We start from the raw sequence: 15,746 nt of genomic DNA, 5'->3' as shown, positions 1-15,746 counted from the left end.
ACTCTATCTTTTAGTTGGAGCACTTAATTCTTTTCCATTTGAGGTACTTATTGATAGGAATGTAGTTGTTTTTGATACGTGTTTTTTCTTTGTAAAGAAGTCTCTTCAGCCTTTCCTGTAATACGGGCTTGGTGGTGATAAATTCCTTCAGCTTATTTTTGTTTGGAAAGCTCTTTATCTGTCCTTCAACTCTAAATGATAGCTTTGCTGGATAAATTATTCTTGGTTGTAGACCCTGGCTCTTCATCGTGTTGCATATTTTTTGCTAAGCCCTTCTGTCCTGCAAATAGTTTCTTTTGCAAAATCAACTGCCAGTCTTATGGGTTTTCCCTTATAAGTAACTATCTGTTTTTCTCTTGCTGCTTTTAATATTTCTTTGTATTTAACCTTTGGCATTTTAACTATGATGTGTCTTGGCGTGGGCCTCTTTGGATCCCTGATTTTTGGAATTCTCTGAGTTACCTGGGGTTTTATGTCCATTTCCTTCACCAGGTTAGGGAAGTTTTCCATCGTTATTTCTTCAAACAGCTGTTCAACATCTTGATTTTCTTCAGTTACGCCGATCAGACAGATATTTGGACCCTTAATAGTGTCCCATATGCTCCTTATTTTTATAGTCTTGGCATCTCATCTTTTGCCCTTCTGATTGTGTATCCTTGACTTTCCCATCCTCTAGATAGGGCATTGATCCTTTTCTTTATTCACTTTGTTTATTCCTTTGTTTATTCCATTTAATATACTTCTCACCTTAGATAATGTGTTCTTCATTTTAGACTGGTTCCCTTTTATAATTTCCATTTCCATTTTTATGTTTTTTTATGAAATTTTCACTGAATTTATCTACACTTCCCAAAAGTTCATTGAGCATCTTTATAACCAGTGTTTTGAGCTCTGCATCTGTTATATTACTTAACTCCATTATTTCTGGATCACTGTTCTGTTCTCTCATATGGTTTCTGCTGCTTTGTCTTCCCATTTTGTCTGCCTTTCCATGTCTGTTTCTATGTACAAAGCTCCTAAGTCTCCCGGTCTTATTAGTGTGGATTTGCGAAGTAGGTGTCCAGTGGCACAGCCCTGAGAGGGGTTCAGCTGCAGGCTAAACTTAGCCCAAGCCTCTGCCCCTCCGGGCCACCTGTTAAGATTCAGCAAGCAATCCACAGATGCTGTGCTTATAGTTGCCTCAAAAGGCCACGCCAGAAACCGAGGCCAGCTGCCTCCAGTGTGAGTCTAGGCACTGCTCAGCAAGGAGCACCTGACTTACTGAGGATATACCTGGATGTGGCTTGGTGGGGCCGTGAGTTAGGGGAGGCAGGGTTTCAGGGAACCTTCTGGGCTGAGCGACCTCTGTTATCCAGTCTCATGACCTCACAGCAGTGGTGGCTCTGTGTCTGTGCACTGGGAAGGGGGAGGGCTGAACAGGGAAAATGGCCACCGCAGGCACTTCTGAACAGAGCAGGTCTTCTCTCGTTCCTCACTCCGACGACGTCTCCATATAAGTCCCTGGTGCCCCCTGTACGCATCTGAATCGGCACTGGTGCTCAGAGTGAGCAGATCCATCACCTCGAAAATCTGCTTGTGGATGTGGCTCCTTTAAGAGGCGTCTGCCACTGCACTGCCACAGCCTCCGTCTCATATAGCTGCTCAGGACTGGGCAGCCCCGCGTCCTCGCCCCATCCTACCTTCTGCCATTGCAGGGTGATTTGGATTTCTCCCTAGTTGTATGGCTTGTTCCTCTAGATCCTAGGTGATTTTTCCTTGCTGCTGCTTCTTGTTTCGGTCACAACTTTGATTTGGTCACCAGAGGGATGAATAGAGCCTCTATTGTCTACACCATTTTTTCCCCTCCTATGATTTTTTTTAAGCTTGCAAAATTGTAGTAATCTTTGTAATATATAACTCTTAAGTTTTTCAGCATCCTCTGTACCTTCCTTTAGATTCCTTTCAGTGAAAATAGTGGTATCCTGCCTCAGCTTTGTGATGCCAGAGCTCTACCTCAGAAGGATGGCTGGTAAAAGGAATGGGACACCTCCCCTTTGGCGATTCAGCTATGACCTTATTACAAATGAGCTCTTGAAGTCCACAGAGGGTTTGTGAGGTTGCCAGCCTAAGAGAACCCAGCCTCCATAAAGCAGTATATACATATACACATATATATATGTATATATATGTGTATATATATATACATACATACATATACATATATGTATATATATAGCCATTGTGGTGTCTTCACCCACTAAAGTTTAGAATCTAGGCTTTCTTGGTTTTGTTCCTTGTTTATTTGCTATCCAAAAAATCCAAAGTAATATTTACAAAAGACAGTTGTAAATAATATTTTTACAACTGTCTTTTGTAAATATAACTTACTGAACACTTTTATATTCTAGTAGTGTATTATGAGAGGAGTTTAACATAATTTCCATTGAGTTAAGAATTATTTATTTGCAGAAGTGATTAAATTCTTACATAACCTGAAGGTGGTGCTGATCTTGCTAATTAATTTGTGTGTGTGTGACAACATACTGTTTTAAATGGAGTATCTCAACCAATAACGTGATTCAACAATTACTGTCCATTGGGGAAACTCTACAAGATTGGATATTTTGAAGGCAAAATGCATTAGTCTACAGAAACTGATCTGATTTATCTTCCAGCCATTGGATTTAATGTTGAGACGGTAACATACAAGAACCTTAAATTCCAAGTCTGGGATTTAGGAGGACAGACAAGTATCAGGTACGGTACAAAGACCGGATTATTTTGTCATTTTTAATGTTTATTGATTCTTATAGGGTTAATAGCAGTAAAACAAAATATATCTTTTGTAATTTAAATGAAATAAAATGTTTAAAATGAAGGAAAACTGCCTATTCTCTCAATTAAATTAAAACCTAAGGAAGCTAGTTTTTCAGATATCGCTTAAACGAAAAGTGTTTTCGTGAAAATCTTAAGACCTAATTACTTTAGTAGGTTTTTTTGTTTTTTTTGTTTTTTTTTTTTTTTTTTTTACTAAAATGGGTCCTCTATTTGGTTCTTGTCAGCCCCTTCCTCTTTGAGACAGACTATTTTGGATTTATAAAAAACCCTTTCAGGACCACCATTTAGGGCCAAGGGAAACATAGATGCCCTCTGGAACTCAGGTCTCTTGCCCAGCATTCTGTCCTTGACATGGCGACGGAATGCTTGATGACTGTCAGTGGTTGCTCACTATGGTACCATCTTAAAAGATTTAATGCATTCCCCAAACATCCTGCTGCCTTTTAACTTGTTTTATTTCTTGAACCACTTTTGAGTCTGTTTCTAATTTTAGCCATTTCTACTTCTTGGTGTCTTTAGTGATTAATTTAATGCCTATTATTATAAAACGTATTAAAATTTTTTTAAAGAATTCATTCCTCTTAAGGAGTTCCTAGTTAAAGATTTATAAGATGTAAAGATCAGGTCTGTGTACAACTTTTTTTTTATCAGTACATTTAGTGATCTTATAAGTTATATTCTCTCAGCATAAAGTCTGAACTCATTCTGAAACTCCTTGGTCATATGATTTAATATTTATTAACATTCTTTCCACCCCTTAGTGTTGGAGGGATATGATTTATATCCATCAGAAACAATGCATCGTTATAGCATTGATTCTAACATGGGTGGGGAGGATTGGCATGTAACCCCTCCATTGTTGCCAAGTCCTAGCATATAAATTAACATATTCATTTCTCCTTTTAAATGATAATCTATTCTCCCTTTCCGTGTTTTCTTTAGGCCATACTGGAGATGTTATTATTCAAACACAGACGCAGTCATTTATGTAGTAGACAGCTGTGACCGAGACCGAATTGGCATTTCTAAATCAGAGTTAGTTGCCATGTTGGAGGTAAGAAAACTATTAAAATGTGGGGAAATCATTTACATTTACTTGCCATTGTTTATTATTACATGCAGGAATAATTAAAAGGAAAGCAGGGATTTTTTTCCTCCTTACCTTTAGTATCATTTTCTTTTGTGCACATTACTTCCTATTCCCAAATAATAATAATAATAATAATAGCCTTGTAATTTTTTTTACACTAGATTCCTTGATTTCCAGGAGTTCAGAATTGAACTCTTTCTAAACTGAAGTAACTCTTCTGTCCCTCTAAGAAGTGATTTTTAAAAAATATCTTTATTTCTAGTTGTATAAATTAGCTTATGGAAGCAGATATGGGTATAAATTATAAGAAGGCATATTGTTTGTTTCAGAAACCTTAAAGTTCAGAGAAATATGTATTTTTGGATTTTTGGCACAATTATGGCCCCAGCTCACCTCTCCCAGCTTTATCATTCTTTACTCTTCCTTGTGTTTATAGTGCCTCATCCACACTGACCTTTATGTTCTTTGAACACAGCGAGCTTGCACACCTGACGCCTGGTGTAGGGCTTTTTGCACTTGCTCATCCTTCTGCTTAGAATGAATGCTCTTCCCCAAATCTTTGCGTGGCTGCCTTCTTGACCTGTATCATCTCGCATGTTTCTTCCCTAGAGAGGACTCTGTTATTTTTTAACCCCCTTATTCTACTTTATTCTTTTTACCATTTATCATTTCTTTCCATTATTTTAAAATATATCTGTTTACATATATACACATATATATATCTCCCACTATCACTGGTATGTAGAATGGTGTATAGCAGTTAAGAACTCAATATATTATATTCACTGAGGTTCATAAGATAACTTATTGGCTGACTGAATTCCATGATGCATTAAGTAATCAATTAGAAGTTTTAAAAAAATCTCCATTTGTTAAATAAATTTTTCAAATGTATTAATGATTAATTAATAATGAAATTGCCTTTGCTCAAAAAAATTAGGTTTCTTTCCTTCATGAAAACTATGATTCGGAATTATCCAATCATTGAATGATTAAATATAATTTCTAGGCCATTTGATTATGTAGGTAGAAGCATTCTCAGAATACTTTGGATTTCTGATTTCTTGTACTACTGACTTGTTATTGACTAGCAAGTTATAAATTGCAAACCTAATAGTTTTAAACTTTGGCTTAGTTTTTTTTCTAAACAACATAGCATCATATTTATCACAGGAGCCTCTTAGACCAAATTTAAGGATAAAGAATTTAAAGGGAATGTTTAATTGCCTTGGGTATATTGGATTTATAAAATAAAGGTTTATTCAGATGTAATTCATATGGTATAATGGATTTTTATCATGTAAAATATTACATAAAAAGTGATTATTAACTTCAGTTTATAGTTCTCAAGTTACACTGGATTGTCGATAGGTTATTTGTGGTATTAGGATTTGACTTATATAAACTTATGGAGAAAGAACTAAATTATTCATTAGGAAGTAACTTAATTGAATTAATCAGTAAATATTAGATAAGACTGTGTGTCTATAAATTCTGATGTAATAGTCTTGATTCATACATATGACACAAAGTTAATTTATCTTTTTCATATGCAAAAATCTAAATGGAGTAAGGAATTAAATGTAGAAAATAGATAATATTAACTATAAAATCTGTAAGCGAATATGTTTAAAATTTCTAGATAGGTCTTTCTAAATCAGAAGATTAAAGGGAATTACAAAAGAAAAACAGATTTAATTATGTTAATACAAACAAGAAACCCCCAAAGCTCAGATGCCAGATAATATAACAGTAAAACCAGGGAACCAGGACATAGTTTTATAACCAGTGACTAAAGATTAATGTTTTTATTCACATCAAGACCTTCTGCCACTCAATAGATAAATGAGTACAATTCACAGGAGAAAAATATATTACTAATAACATTCATATTTCTAATACCCCAATTATAAGCATATAATGATACGGTGTTTGGAAACATATATAATTTCCAGTTCTACCAAGGCTGCATTGAAGATAGGCACTGTCATACACTTTGGATGGATTTAAAATTGTTACAACTTTTCTGAAAAGCAGTTCATAAATACATGTAAACAAGAGCCTGAAAAAAGCTCATACTTTGATTTCATTTTTAGAGAATTGTGTTAAGGAAATAGAGATTCACACAAAGATTTCTATATGACTGTCACTTGGGTTTCTCTAATAGCCAAATGAAAAGAATCTAGAGTTTAATACTGGAAAACAGTTATATAGTTTATGATGCATGCATTCATAGTGTATATTTAACCATTAATTTTTTTTGAAAAACTTTTAGTGGTTTGGAAAATCATTCATGATTTAATATTTAGTTTCTTTTTAAAAACAGGGTATGGAACTATATGTGATTTTAACATGATTTTAAATGTGTAAATTTATTTACTAAGTAAACTAAATATCTAAACTACAAAGCAGTAGAAAATACCTAGAATGTTAACAGTTGTCATGTTTGGGAGATAGCATTATGGGTGAAGCTTCTTTACTTCGTATGTCTCTGTAATTTGAAATAATTTATTATAATGAATGCTGTATATTAATAATTAGGAAATATGCTTTTAAAATAATGTATTTTTTGGCATTTCTTCCTAACTCAAGGGAGCAAATTGATAAGAGGAAATTAAATATCTTCTATTTAGGAGGAAGAACTGAGAAAAGCCATTTTGGTGGTGTTTGCAAATAAGCAGGACATGGAACAGGCCATGACTCCCTCGGAGATGGCAAATTCCCTTGGGTTACCTGCTTTGAAGGACCGAAAGTGGCAAATATTCAAAACTTCAGCAACCAAAGGCACTGGCCTTGATGAGGCAATGGAATGGTAAGTGTGTCTCCAGAAGCCAGCTGTGTATTTCTGTGAGTGCAGCTGTGTACATACATGTAATTCCCTTTCATCTTAAGGATGAAATTCAAATTACTTAGCAGCTTATAATATTAAGTTCTTCCAGCCTTTTCTCCCACTCGTCTTCATTTGCATCTACTTTTATTTCTACAGCTTCCTTATTAGAGTTAGATAAGCCAGCTCTCTGCCATTTTTCTTTTTCCCTGCCTCACTTCACCTTCCAAATCTTTACCTTTCAGGACTTAGGTTAAGGCTTTCTTCCTTTCAAGAGTCTTCCCTGACATACCTCTGTACCCACTGCCTTACCACGCACATAGTTAGATGTCCTTGTCACAAATCAGTGATATAGTACTTGTTAAACTGTCTCGTCATTGATTTGTGCATCTGCTTATTAAATTATCAACTCCTTGAGGACAGAGACTAGTTTTCACCTCTGAATTATCCACATCTGACTTGGTTGTAGTAATAGCAGCCTAAAAAGTAGATATTTGGTCTTTTTTGATTATTCATTCAAAGCATAGACTAAGTGAAAGCTAAAAGACCCTTGTGAAAATTGAGTCCACAACCTCATTTTCTAATGTCACTATCTTAGCCTTCATTGTTTAAAATGCTTTAGAATCCAGCACCAATGTAAAATTTATAAATGATCATACTTTATACCTGAAGAAGTTAATATTATGAAACCATTTTCTTTTCTCACAGGTTAGTTGAAACATTAAAGAGCAGACAGTAATTCAGTCACTTCTGCTCCCCTGAAATGAAGACCACATCCATATCCTTTTGGAACGTTAAGTGTGCTTCACACTACTAAATGTTAGAACTGTGTATGTTTGTTGGCATATACTGAACTGACTGCAACATTTGTAATAAATATAAAAAATAAGTATTTGGTTGGAAGGGTAACTCATCGTGATTGAACCAACTGAATGTCTGGTCTTTGTAATGTAAAATATTCCTTCCTTGCTTTCTTATGTTAAGGTATATAGTCCATATTCTACTTATGTGGAATTCGTATTCAAATACAGTCATATTAAAGAATGTACTCTTATTGAGGGGAAAAAACCCTCATATTTTTGAATTAGTGGTTGCAGCTTGTTGGCATAAACACTAATAAATATCTTAGATTTTTTTCCCCCTAAATGAATTAAGTTTTTCCAAAAATTTGACTCAGTAGAGTGGGCTACATCTTCATTTGCTTAATGACCACTTAATTTAAGCTGCTTTGTTTGAAAGCTTTTGGTTATAGGCATGAAGTTGAATAATTATTTTAGTGGTTAATTTCACTGATTTATCTGTAATTATCATTTTATAGTAATTCATAGTTGTTGCAAAAAATTTTACATATATTGACCTAACCGATTTGTACAAGAACCTTATGATGTAGATAGGACAGGTTATAATGTCTTCGTTTTATGTATGTGTGGAGTCTTGGGTTCTGATAGGTTGGCTACTCAACTGCTAATGAGTAATACTTCAAAAAATACTTCAGGGTCAGAAGCTTTTCCCATAAACTACACCTGAAAATGCCAACACAGACAACCTGATTCCTTAAATAAAATTATGCTAACTGAAGTAGACACTGTACATTTAAAGTAATGTCTATAAATTTATTTGTCCATACTAGTAGAGGTAGTAAAAACAATGGTAAATGGTTATATTTGATGGATTCATGACAAAGTTCACACTGAGGGAAATAAAAAAGATCTATTTTAAGAAGCATTGTAAAGATGTCTTTACTGTCTTTCATTCCTTTAATATACCTGTAACTGGACATGTAAATTTGGTGAAAAGTCAATCTTTTTTTTTCCTGGTTCTAAAGAGAGAAATTAAGCATTCTTGGTTTTAATAATTAGGCTTACTGCTAGGCCATCAAAAAACAATTATGCTCAGAGGAACTTTTCAAACTGCCCAGTCTGCTGTAGGATTGGCTGCAATGTGACAAGTAAATATAGTCCATAGTAATTTCTAATATTGGGGAGAATTAAAAAAAATTTAAGTTGGGCAACCGGCATTTAAAAAATTAGATGCTGGTAAAGTGAACTGAAGACCATCATGCCCCTTAGGTCTCAGGGCCACTAGGGGTTCATTTCCTGTCTCCACCACTGACTTGCAGTTGTTGGCCTCTTTTCACACTTTTGGTCATTCCCTCAGCTCAAATAAATGTGGCTTTCTCTCACCTGTGGGACTTTTGCTCTTTCTTACTGTCCAGCACCTATTCCTAATTTGGTCTGTGTCTGGTGGCGAAGTACTCTCTGGAGGTTCATGATCACTGTGAGAACAGGTGGGGAGAGGGAGGCCCTGGCAGGCAGATGCCATCTGGCACGGAGCCCCTGTGTCTTGAATACCGAGGAGGGCACATGAAGCTGCAGCAAAGGTCAGCACTTGGATGATGCCGATCCTTCTGGTTTATCACAAAGAACAGGATGGGATAAATAGAGCATACACTTATTTTAATATGGTATAAATTATAAGGTTTTTGTCTAGCAGGAAACTGCTGGTATGCTACGAGAGTTCAGATGTTGATATTTATAAAGATCTACTGAACATTGTTCTGTGAGAAGCCTGAAAATGGGAAAACCACCAAACTTAAAAGTCAGAACACATGAGTTCTCTAGGTACAGATGGCTGCTCCTTCAGTTTTTCTTTTCTCTATAAAATGAGAGACTTGGACAAATAATATCAAAGGTTTGTTTTAGCTCTAACATTCTGTTTTATAACTGGTTGGTAGTTGTGCTGTTATATGATCACAGTGAAAAATTAAATCTAGAGTGTTGGAATTGTTACCAGAGTACCTGAAATGCACTTTAAATTGTGGGAATGTAAGCCTCTTGATGGCAGGGACCATACTTTATTTACTGTTAGTATTCCTTTCATTTAGTGTGGTGCACCTGGCACGTAGACACTCAGTAAATATTTGCTGATAAAACACAAACATAGCTGTGTTCAAAATCCCTGAGGTGTTTGTTCTGAGCTTTGTCTTAGCATTAACTTTTTTTGATTTTTAAATTTTTTACAAAAGCAATACATGTACTTTAAATCACATAAGAGGTAATTGAGATTGGCCATCCAAGATGCCCCATTTGGCACATTACAAATCCCTTGGAGGTGTGAGAACGCGTTTGAGACAAACCTACAAGATGCAGATGCTGAAGTTATGAACGTTTGTACATTTGATTCCTATGCCATAAGCTATAATAGTCTAAACCCATAATTACAAATTATAAAGAGCTTGGGCTTTCAGTCCTAGATTTGAATCCTGATTATACCACTTATAACCTATGTTATCCTTACGTTGAATAATCTGAATTTCAGTTTACTCATCAGAAAAATAACTAATTTTAGGGCTGCTCTAAGGAATACTATGAGGATTAAATAAAAGATATGCAAAGTGCCTGGCACATAGGATCAATCTTCCGACTCCCTTACCAATATATTGGGCACTAAATATTACTTCCACATCAAGTGTAGAGTGAACCAAAAGACACCCTATGGTTGAACAGGATAATGCCAAATTGTTTTCTGAGTGGTTTACAAGAGTTCCCTTTGCTGTACCCTGCTTTAACATTGGTATTGTCAGCTTTGTCAATCCAAAGGGTTCAAAACAATTTCATTCTGGTGTTAATTTGCATTTTCCTAAGTATTAGTGAGGTGGAATATGGGAGTGATTCAAAATGTTTTAACAACTAGGCATAGCTGATGCAGAGCCCCCACTTGTCCAGGTGTAAAGCCTTTAATTTCTGGTGTGGGGAGGTAGGGAGCCTAGGGACTCGTGTAGCCAGGGTGGCGCTTGGGCGGGGGCAGGGTCTCAAGGACGTGACTATTTACCAACCAGGATACTTTAATATTTAAGACTATAACATCATCTAAATGTTAATGTTTAAGGGCCATTTATATTTCTTCTGTGCAATGCCCGTTTCTTTTGCCACTTTTTCTACTGGATTATTTTTGTTGATTCATTAGGAATTCATTATATAGCCTGAGTACTAGTAATCCTTTATCAGTTTATGGTACATACCATCTCCCAGTTCTCTTTTCCTAAGGAGTTCTTAAATTTAATAAGTAGAATTTATCACATGTCTCTTCTATAGATAGCACTTCTTGATATCTGACATGAAAAACTCCTCACCCTGTTCTTTTTAAAGAGCATCATGGGTATTCTCAGCTTATTTTCTGTATAAATTTTAGAATCAGCTTGTTAGGACAATATGAAAAACTCTCTTGGAGATTTTGCTCAGATATGCATTTAAACAATGAAATCCAACCCGGGAAAAACTAGCATCTTATGGTAATCTTCCTATCCATGAACATGGTTATATTTCTCCATTTGTGCAAAATTTTCTTAATGTCTTTTGATAAAGTTTTACAATTGCCTCCATAAGGGAATTGCAAATCATATGATGTATTCCTAACTTCCTCTAACTTTTGACTTGCTATTTTAAAATGTATCTTAAAAAAAAAAATGCATTTTCAATTATATTACTAGTGTCACAGGCTTTTTAGACAGTGAAGATACAGTAGTAGTATGAAATGTTTTAATTAAAAAATACATGAGATGATTACATTAAACTGTATAATAATAACAATAATATACAATCTCTGCCAAAATTTAATTTAAATAATAAACGCTGCTGTGATTTCACACCAGCAGATACACTGGAAAGTTCATGCTCTGGGGTGAGCTGAGACACTGTCAGCATGGGGGCACTTCACTCCACCATTGCTAAATCTTTCAGGCTGTGGCTCTTTTGTCTCTTGGCCTTATAGCCTGGACGCAGGAACTCTATCTTTCTCTTCTTTGCTTCACTTTTATTTTTGTGTTTCTTCAGCTTTTTCTTGGCGGCAATATCAGGATTAGTTACAAACTTGAAAAAAAGAATAGAAATCTTATGTCTAAAGTAAATGTTAAAAGTAAATGTTAAACCAATAAAAATCAAATGCACAAATGGACCATTGTGTTGACTTTTAAACACAACGAATGCAGTACATGCCCATTAAAGACGATCTGGAGCCCCAGCTATAAAGTCCTCACTTCTCAAACACAACCAGTACCTCCTTCCTCCCCGAGTTAAGTGCGACACAAACACATGCACACAGCCCTGGTTAAAAACAGTTACTAAGCCTAATGAACATGCCATATATTCAAACAGCAAACTTACCTCCAGAGCCTTCCTCTTTTTCCGGAGTGCCCTTTTCTCATTAGCCTGTTTCTGTACAGAGGCAAAGGCTGATGAGAAGCTCTCTAGCCCAACCAGCTTTTTGAGTAATTCTATGATTTCCTGGGATAGATTCTTCAGCAAAGGATCTAATTACACACAGAGTAATAATTAGTTACATAGGAAAGGATACATTTGAATATCTACAAAAACAACAAGCAAAATTTAAACTGCGGCATTATCAATTCTATTACTTAGACGTTAAACACAAATCTGAAACTAGCCTCTACGTTTCTGAGATGAGAGAACAGCAGAAGTGTTGGACACAGTTTACAGCCACCTCATCCAGGATGCAACAAGAGATCAGACACCATGAAAGTGGCAGACACCAGGAAGTGGCAGAATTTGGGCTCAGAAGACATTACTCTGAGAACTGGACAGAAATGTTTTGGGTTACCTTTGTTAACCTGCTCAGCTCTGCAGATGGGGGAAAGGTAAGCGTGTTTTTCTAGGCTCTAATTCACAGGTCACAGAGGCTTAGCTCTGGCCACAACTTTTTTTGCATGGGGTGTGGGGGATCAAAGACTCCTTTGAGAAGCTTACAAAAGCTGCTCAAAAGCTCTCACACCTTTCCTTGCCTCCTTTTTCCCAAGTGCAAATAACCTACAGATTTTTGCATCAAGTTCAGGAGAGTTCAGGCCATCTGTTCTACATTGGCAAGTTTCTTGAAAATAGGGACTAGGCCTATTCCACTGTTGAACCTCCAGTGCCTGCAAATATTAGGTGCTCAATAAATTTTGGTTGATGAGAAACAAAGCCGACTTGACATTCACTGTTGCCTTTTCGTAAGAGGAAAGAAACTTTCCTTCAAGGTTGTAGGACTAAAACAGCTCTAGCTTTGACATTTATTCCATTTGTTTTAATTTATAACTTAAGATCCACTTTACCTCCCTTTCCAGCCCCCAATTCCCTCTTTTTCTATTGGCAACAGACATTTTATGGTCAGCGAGGGAAATGTATTAAATGCACCAGCAAGGAAAAAGATAAACAGGAGAAACTGAAATGACACTTAAACTAAAAACTTTCATACTTTTGTTTTATAAATCTTGAGAATCTAATGACATTTCATTGTTCATTATTGTTCAAAGCACTGTGAGGTTTAGAACCACCCCAAATGGTAGTTTTCTTTGAATATTTAATCTCTGCTTAGGAGTAAAATATTATCTTTTAGGAAACATTCATTCTTAGATACAAGAAAGCATACAGGAGAAGGTAGTCAAATATGACACAAATATGCCTTATTAATTTGCTATTAACCATCTTGGAACCCGGCAAATTTTCTTGCTTAGAATAACTGGCAGGGAGGAGGACAGAAGAAAGAGGGACATATTCGGGAGAGGGGTGCAAGGGTTCAAGAGGGAGGCTGCGGAGTTACCCTGGTCCGAATAGGTGCTGTTCAGTTCTCGGAACAAAGGAGCTATGATGACTGGGAGATACGGCTTCACCTTGTCTTTGCCAAGATCCATTGCCACAGCTCCGAGAAACTTAAAGATGCATGTTCTCTGAAAATACAGATCATTGTTCATTAGAAGTGTTTCTCTTAAACTTGCAGCCATGCACACAGTTAATTTAGAAAACAAGGTCTGTTTTGGGGCAGATATTATTGCTGCAGTTTGGGGTTCAAAAGTTCCTAGGAACTTGGGAGGATTACTAACACGACTAAAATACTTTCTAAAAAAAGAGGCTTTCAAAAAATAACTAAAATGACGCTTTCAATCACTGCACGTTATTCGCACCTTTAAGGGGTTCCGAGGTGAGTAAGAGGCTTCCAGTTTTGCAATGCGGGACAACTTCTGGACCAGCCACAGCAGCGTGGCTGGCTTGCTGTGCTCCTGCTTCGCCTCGTCGTTCTCCTCTCTGTCAGACTCTACCTCCTCAGGTGCACAGGCTTCGTGTTCTCCTCCCTCTCTGGCCACACCGTGCCCTGAAGCTTCTTGTTCTTCCAGGTCTTCTTGTATCTCACCTTGCTTATGCCCAGAATCGGGTTCCAGTAAATATAAGACTTTGGCTACGAACAGCAAATTCTTAACAACCTTAAAAAAAAAAGGGAGGGCAGGGATAAGGAATTGGGCTTTGACTTTGCTTGGGAAAGCAGAAGCTAAAATAGGTGTTCTACAATTAGAAATAACTGGGTATTGCACTATTAAATTGATGATCGTTCCATTTTTTTTTTTTTTTTTTTGTAATTCTTCAGTTCGTCCTTACAGTGTGTCCAAACCCATTTTCATGTAACTTTCATGCATCTGGCCTAGCTCTATCCTTTAAGGTCACACAAAGTAAATAAATGAATTCATTCTGGACCATCCATTTACATTTTTAGTGAAAGCTTTCATCCTCATTCCATTAAATTACTTCATTACAGAAATAACAATTTCCATGACAAGTAGCTCTGTATACAGCATTTCAATTCAACTTTTAACATGTCCCTAATTAGGCACCATTATCAGGAGAGAAAATCAAGGCTGAGTTTACTAAAGGACTCACTCAAAGACAAAGTGAGTGGTCAGCCAGTCTTGAGAATTCAAGCCCAGGTTCTTAAACACTGGCTTCTTCCTTCTCAAATCTCATCTGATCCAGTTAAACAGCGCAGGGACAATTTTAGTCTTAAAATAACAGACCCATTTATTGAGTCCCTGGGACATCCATAAAGTCTCTGATGTAGGTATTTCACACCCCTAATGTGAAGGAGGAAACCATCCTGGCTATTCTGCTAGAGGTGCTGTGTGCCCAAAGCTCCCCAAATGTAGTGCTCAGAACCCCACACATGGGCCAAGGCTAGCCTGTCCTTTAAGAGTTAATACCAAGATTATAGTTTCCTTCTTTTGGAAGTCTGGCCTCCATGAAGACAGTCCCAGATTTGGAGGCCTTTTCCCGCTGTGGCAGCCACTTCATATTGCTAACTTGCTCTAAGATTACAGTGAACTAAAATCTATAATTTCTTTCATCCTGGGTCATTACTAGTAAATCTATTCCTCCCTGTCCCGAGCTTGTATGGTGTCAGCCTCTACCAAAACTGGTACTGTCCAGCCTGGTAGGACAGGATTTCTTTGGCCTCACTGCTATCCATCTGTGTTTATGGCATGCCACCTAAGATTAGAATGGATGCACCTAGTTTCTAGTGCCCCTTATCCCTTAATCTGCATTGCTCCGGCTTGTCCACAATGACTCACAAGAGACATGGTCAATTGCCTTGCTCATATCCATATACCACATCCGTGTCACCTCATCATCTATAGCCCAACTGCTCTATCGAAAAAGGAAAAAATAAAAGGGAGCAGCAGACCAAACCATTCAAAAACAATTTATATTTATCACATATTTATAAATATCTTCTCTATGTTTACATTTTACTTATAAATTTTATAATGTGAAAACATATAAAGCTTTTTAATGATGGATTTATCTGCCTTCTGTTACAGACAGATGATTCTCAGACCGCATTGTGGCATGAACATTATTGCTTTCTCTTCAAATTATAGGGGTAAGAAAAGGAATCTAATATTGCAGTTTAATATAAAAACAATCAATGCCCTTCAAAGCTTCAATCACAATGTAGAATGGGTACGTTAAAACTGAAAATGAAAAGATGTAATAAACAGCCTTCCGCTCATCTTTGTTGGGAATTTTAAATGGAGCCAAGAGTAATCCCAAATGGACCCCAGAGTCAATTAGATATATGTGCATAACTGAACATGTATTTGAGTGTATGTTTATATTTCATTTAATTCCCCAAGCATGAAACTAGGGAAAACAAAAAACAAACACCAAAAGTGAGCCTATTCCTAGACTACTG

General features: G+C 36.5%; 2 protein-coding genes across 6 annotated transcripts in view; one reads left to right on the top strand and one right to left on the bottom strand.

Moving 5' to 3' along the window:
* The window catches only part of ARL1 (ADP ribosylation factor like GTPase 1), a 14,470-nt gene extending 6,004 nt beyond the window's left edge, over positions 1-8,466 (top strand). For 4 of the 5 annotated variants that reach the window (XM_011386706.2, XM_023527318.1, XM_023527317.1 and 1 more), the window contains 4 exons: positions 2,655-2,736; positions 3,760-3,871; positions 6,541-6,719; positions 7,443-8,466. In XM_011386706.2, coding sequence (XP_011385008.1) covers positions 2,655-2,736; positions 3,760-3,871; positions 6,541-6,719; positions 7,443-7,473 — 404 coding nt within the window. In that variant the 3' untranslated portion in view covers positions 7,474-8,466. Of the gene's footprint in view, positions 1-2,654; positions 2,737-3,759; positions 3,872-6,540; positions 6,724-7,442 lie in introns of those variants that run through there. The other variant, XM_023527316.1, reaches the window with a different exon arrangement.
* Positions 8,467-11,328: 2,862 nt separating this feature from the next.
* Positions 11,329-15,746, bottom strand: part of UTP20 (UTP20, small subunit processome component) — an 82,110-nt gene continuing 77,692 nt past the window's right edge. The window contains exons 58-61 of the mRNA XM_011354412.2: positions 13,690-13,986; positions 13,329-13,455; positions 11,897-12,042; positions 11,329-11,602 (exon numbers count right to left, since the gene is read on the bottom strand). Of these exons, the coding sequence (XP_011352714.1) occupies positions 11,447-11,602; positions 11,897-12,042; positions 13,329-13,455; positions 13,690-13,986 (726 nt within the window). The 3' untranslated portion in view covers positions 11,329-11,446. The remainder of the gene's footprint in view (positions 11,603-11,896; positions 12,043-13,328; positions 13,456-13,689; positions 13,987-15,746) is intronic.

This window comes from Pteropus vampyrus, unplaced genomic scaffold, assembly GCF_000151845.1.
Source record: "Pteropus vampyrus isolate Shadow unplaced genomic scaffold, Pvam_2.0 Scaffold16, whole genome shotgun sequence".
In the NCBI taxonomy this organism is placed as follows: Eukaryota; Metazoa; Chordata; class Mammalia; order Chiroptera; family Pteropodidae; genus Pteropus; species Pteropus vampyrus.
Note: the sequence above shows the minus strand (reverse complement) of the source record. Positions and strands in the feature narration are given on the sequence as shown.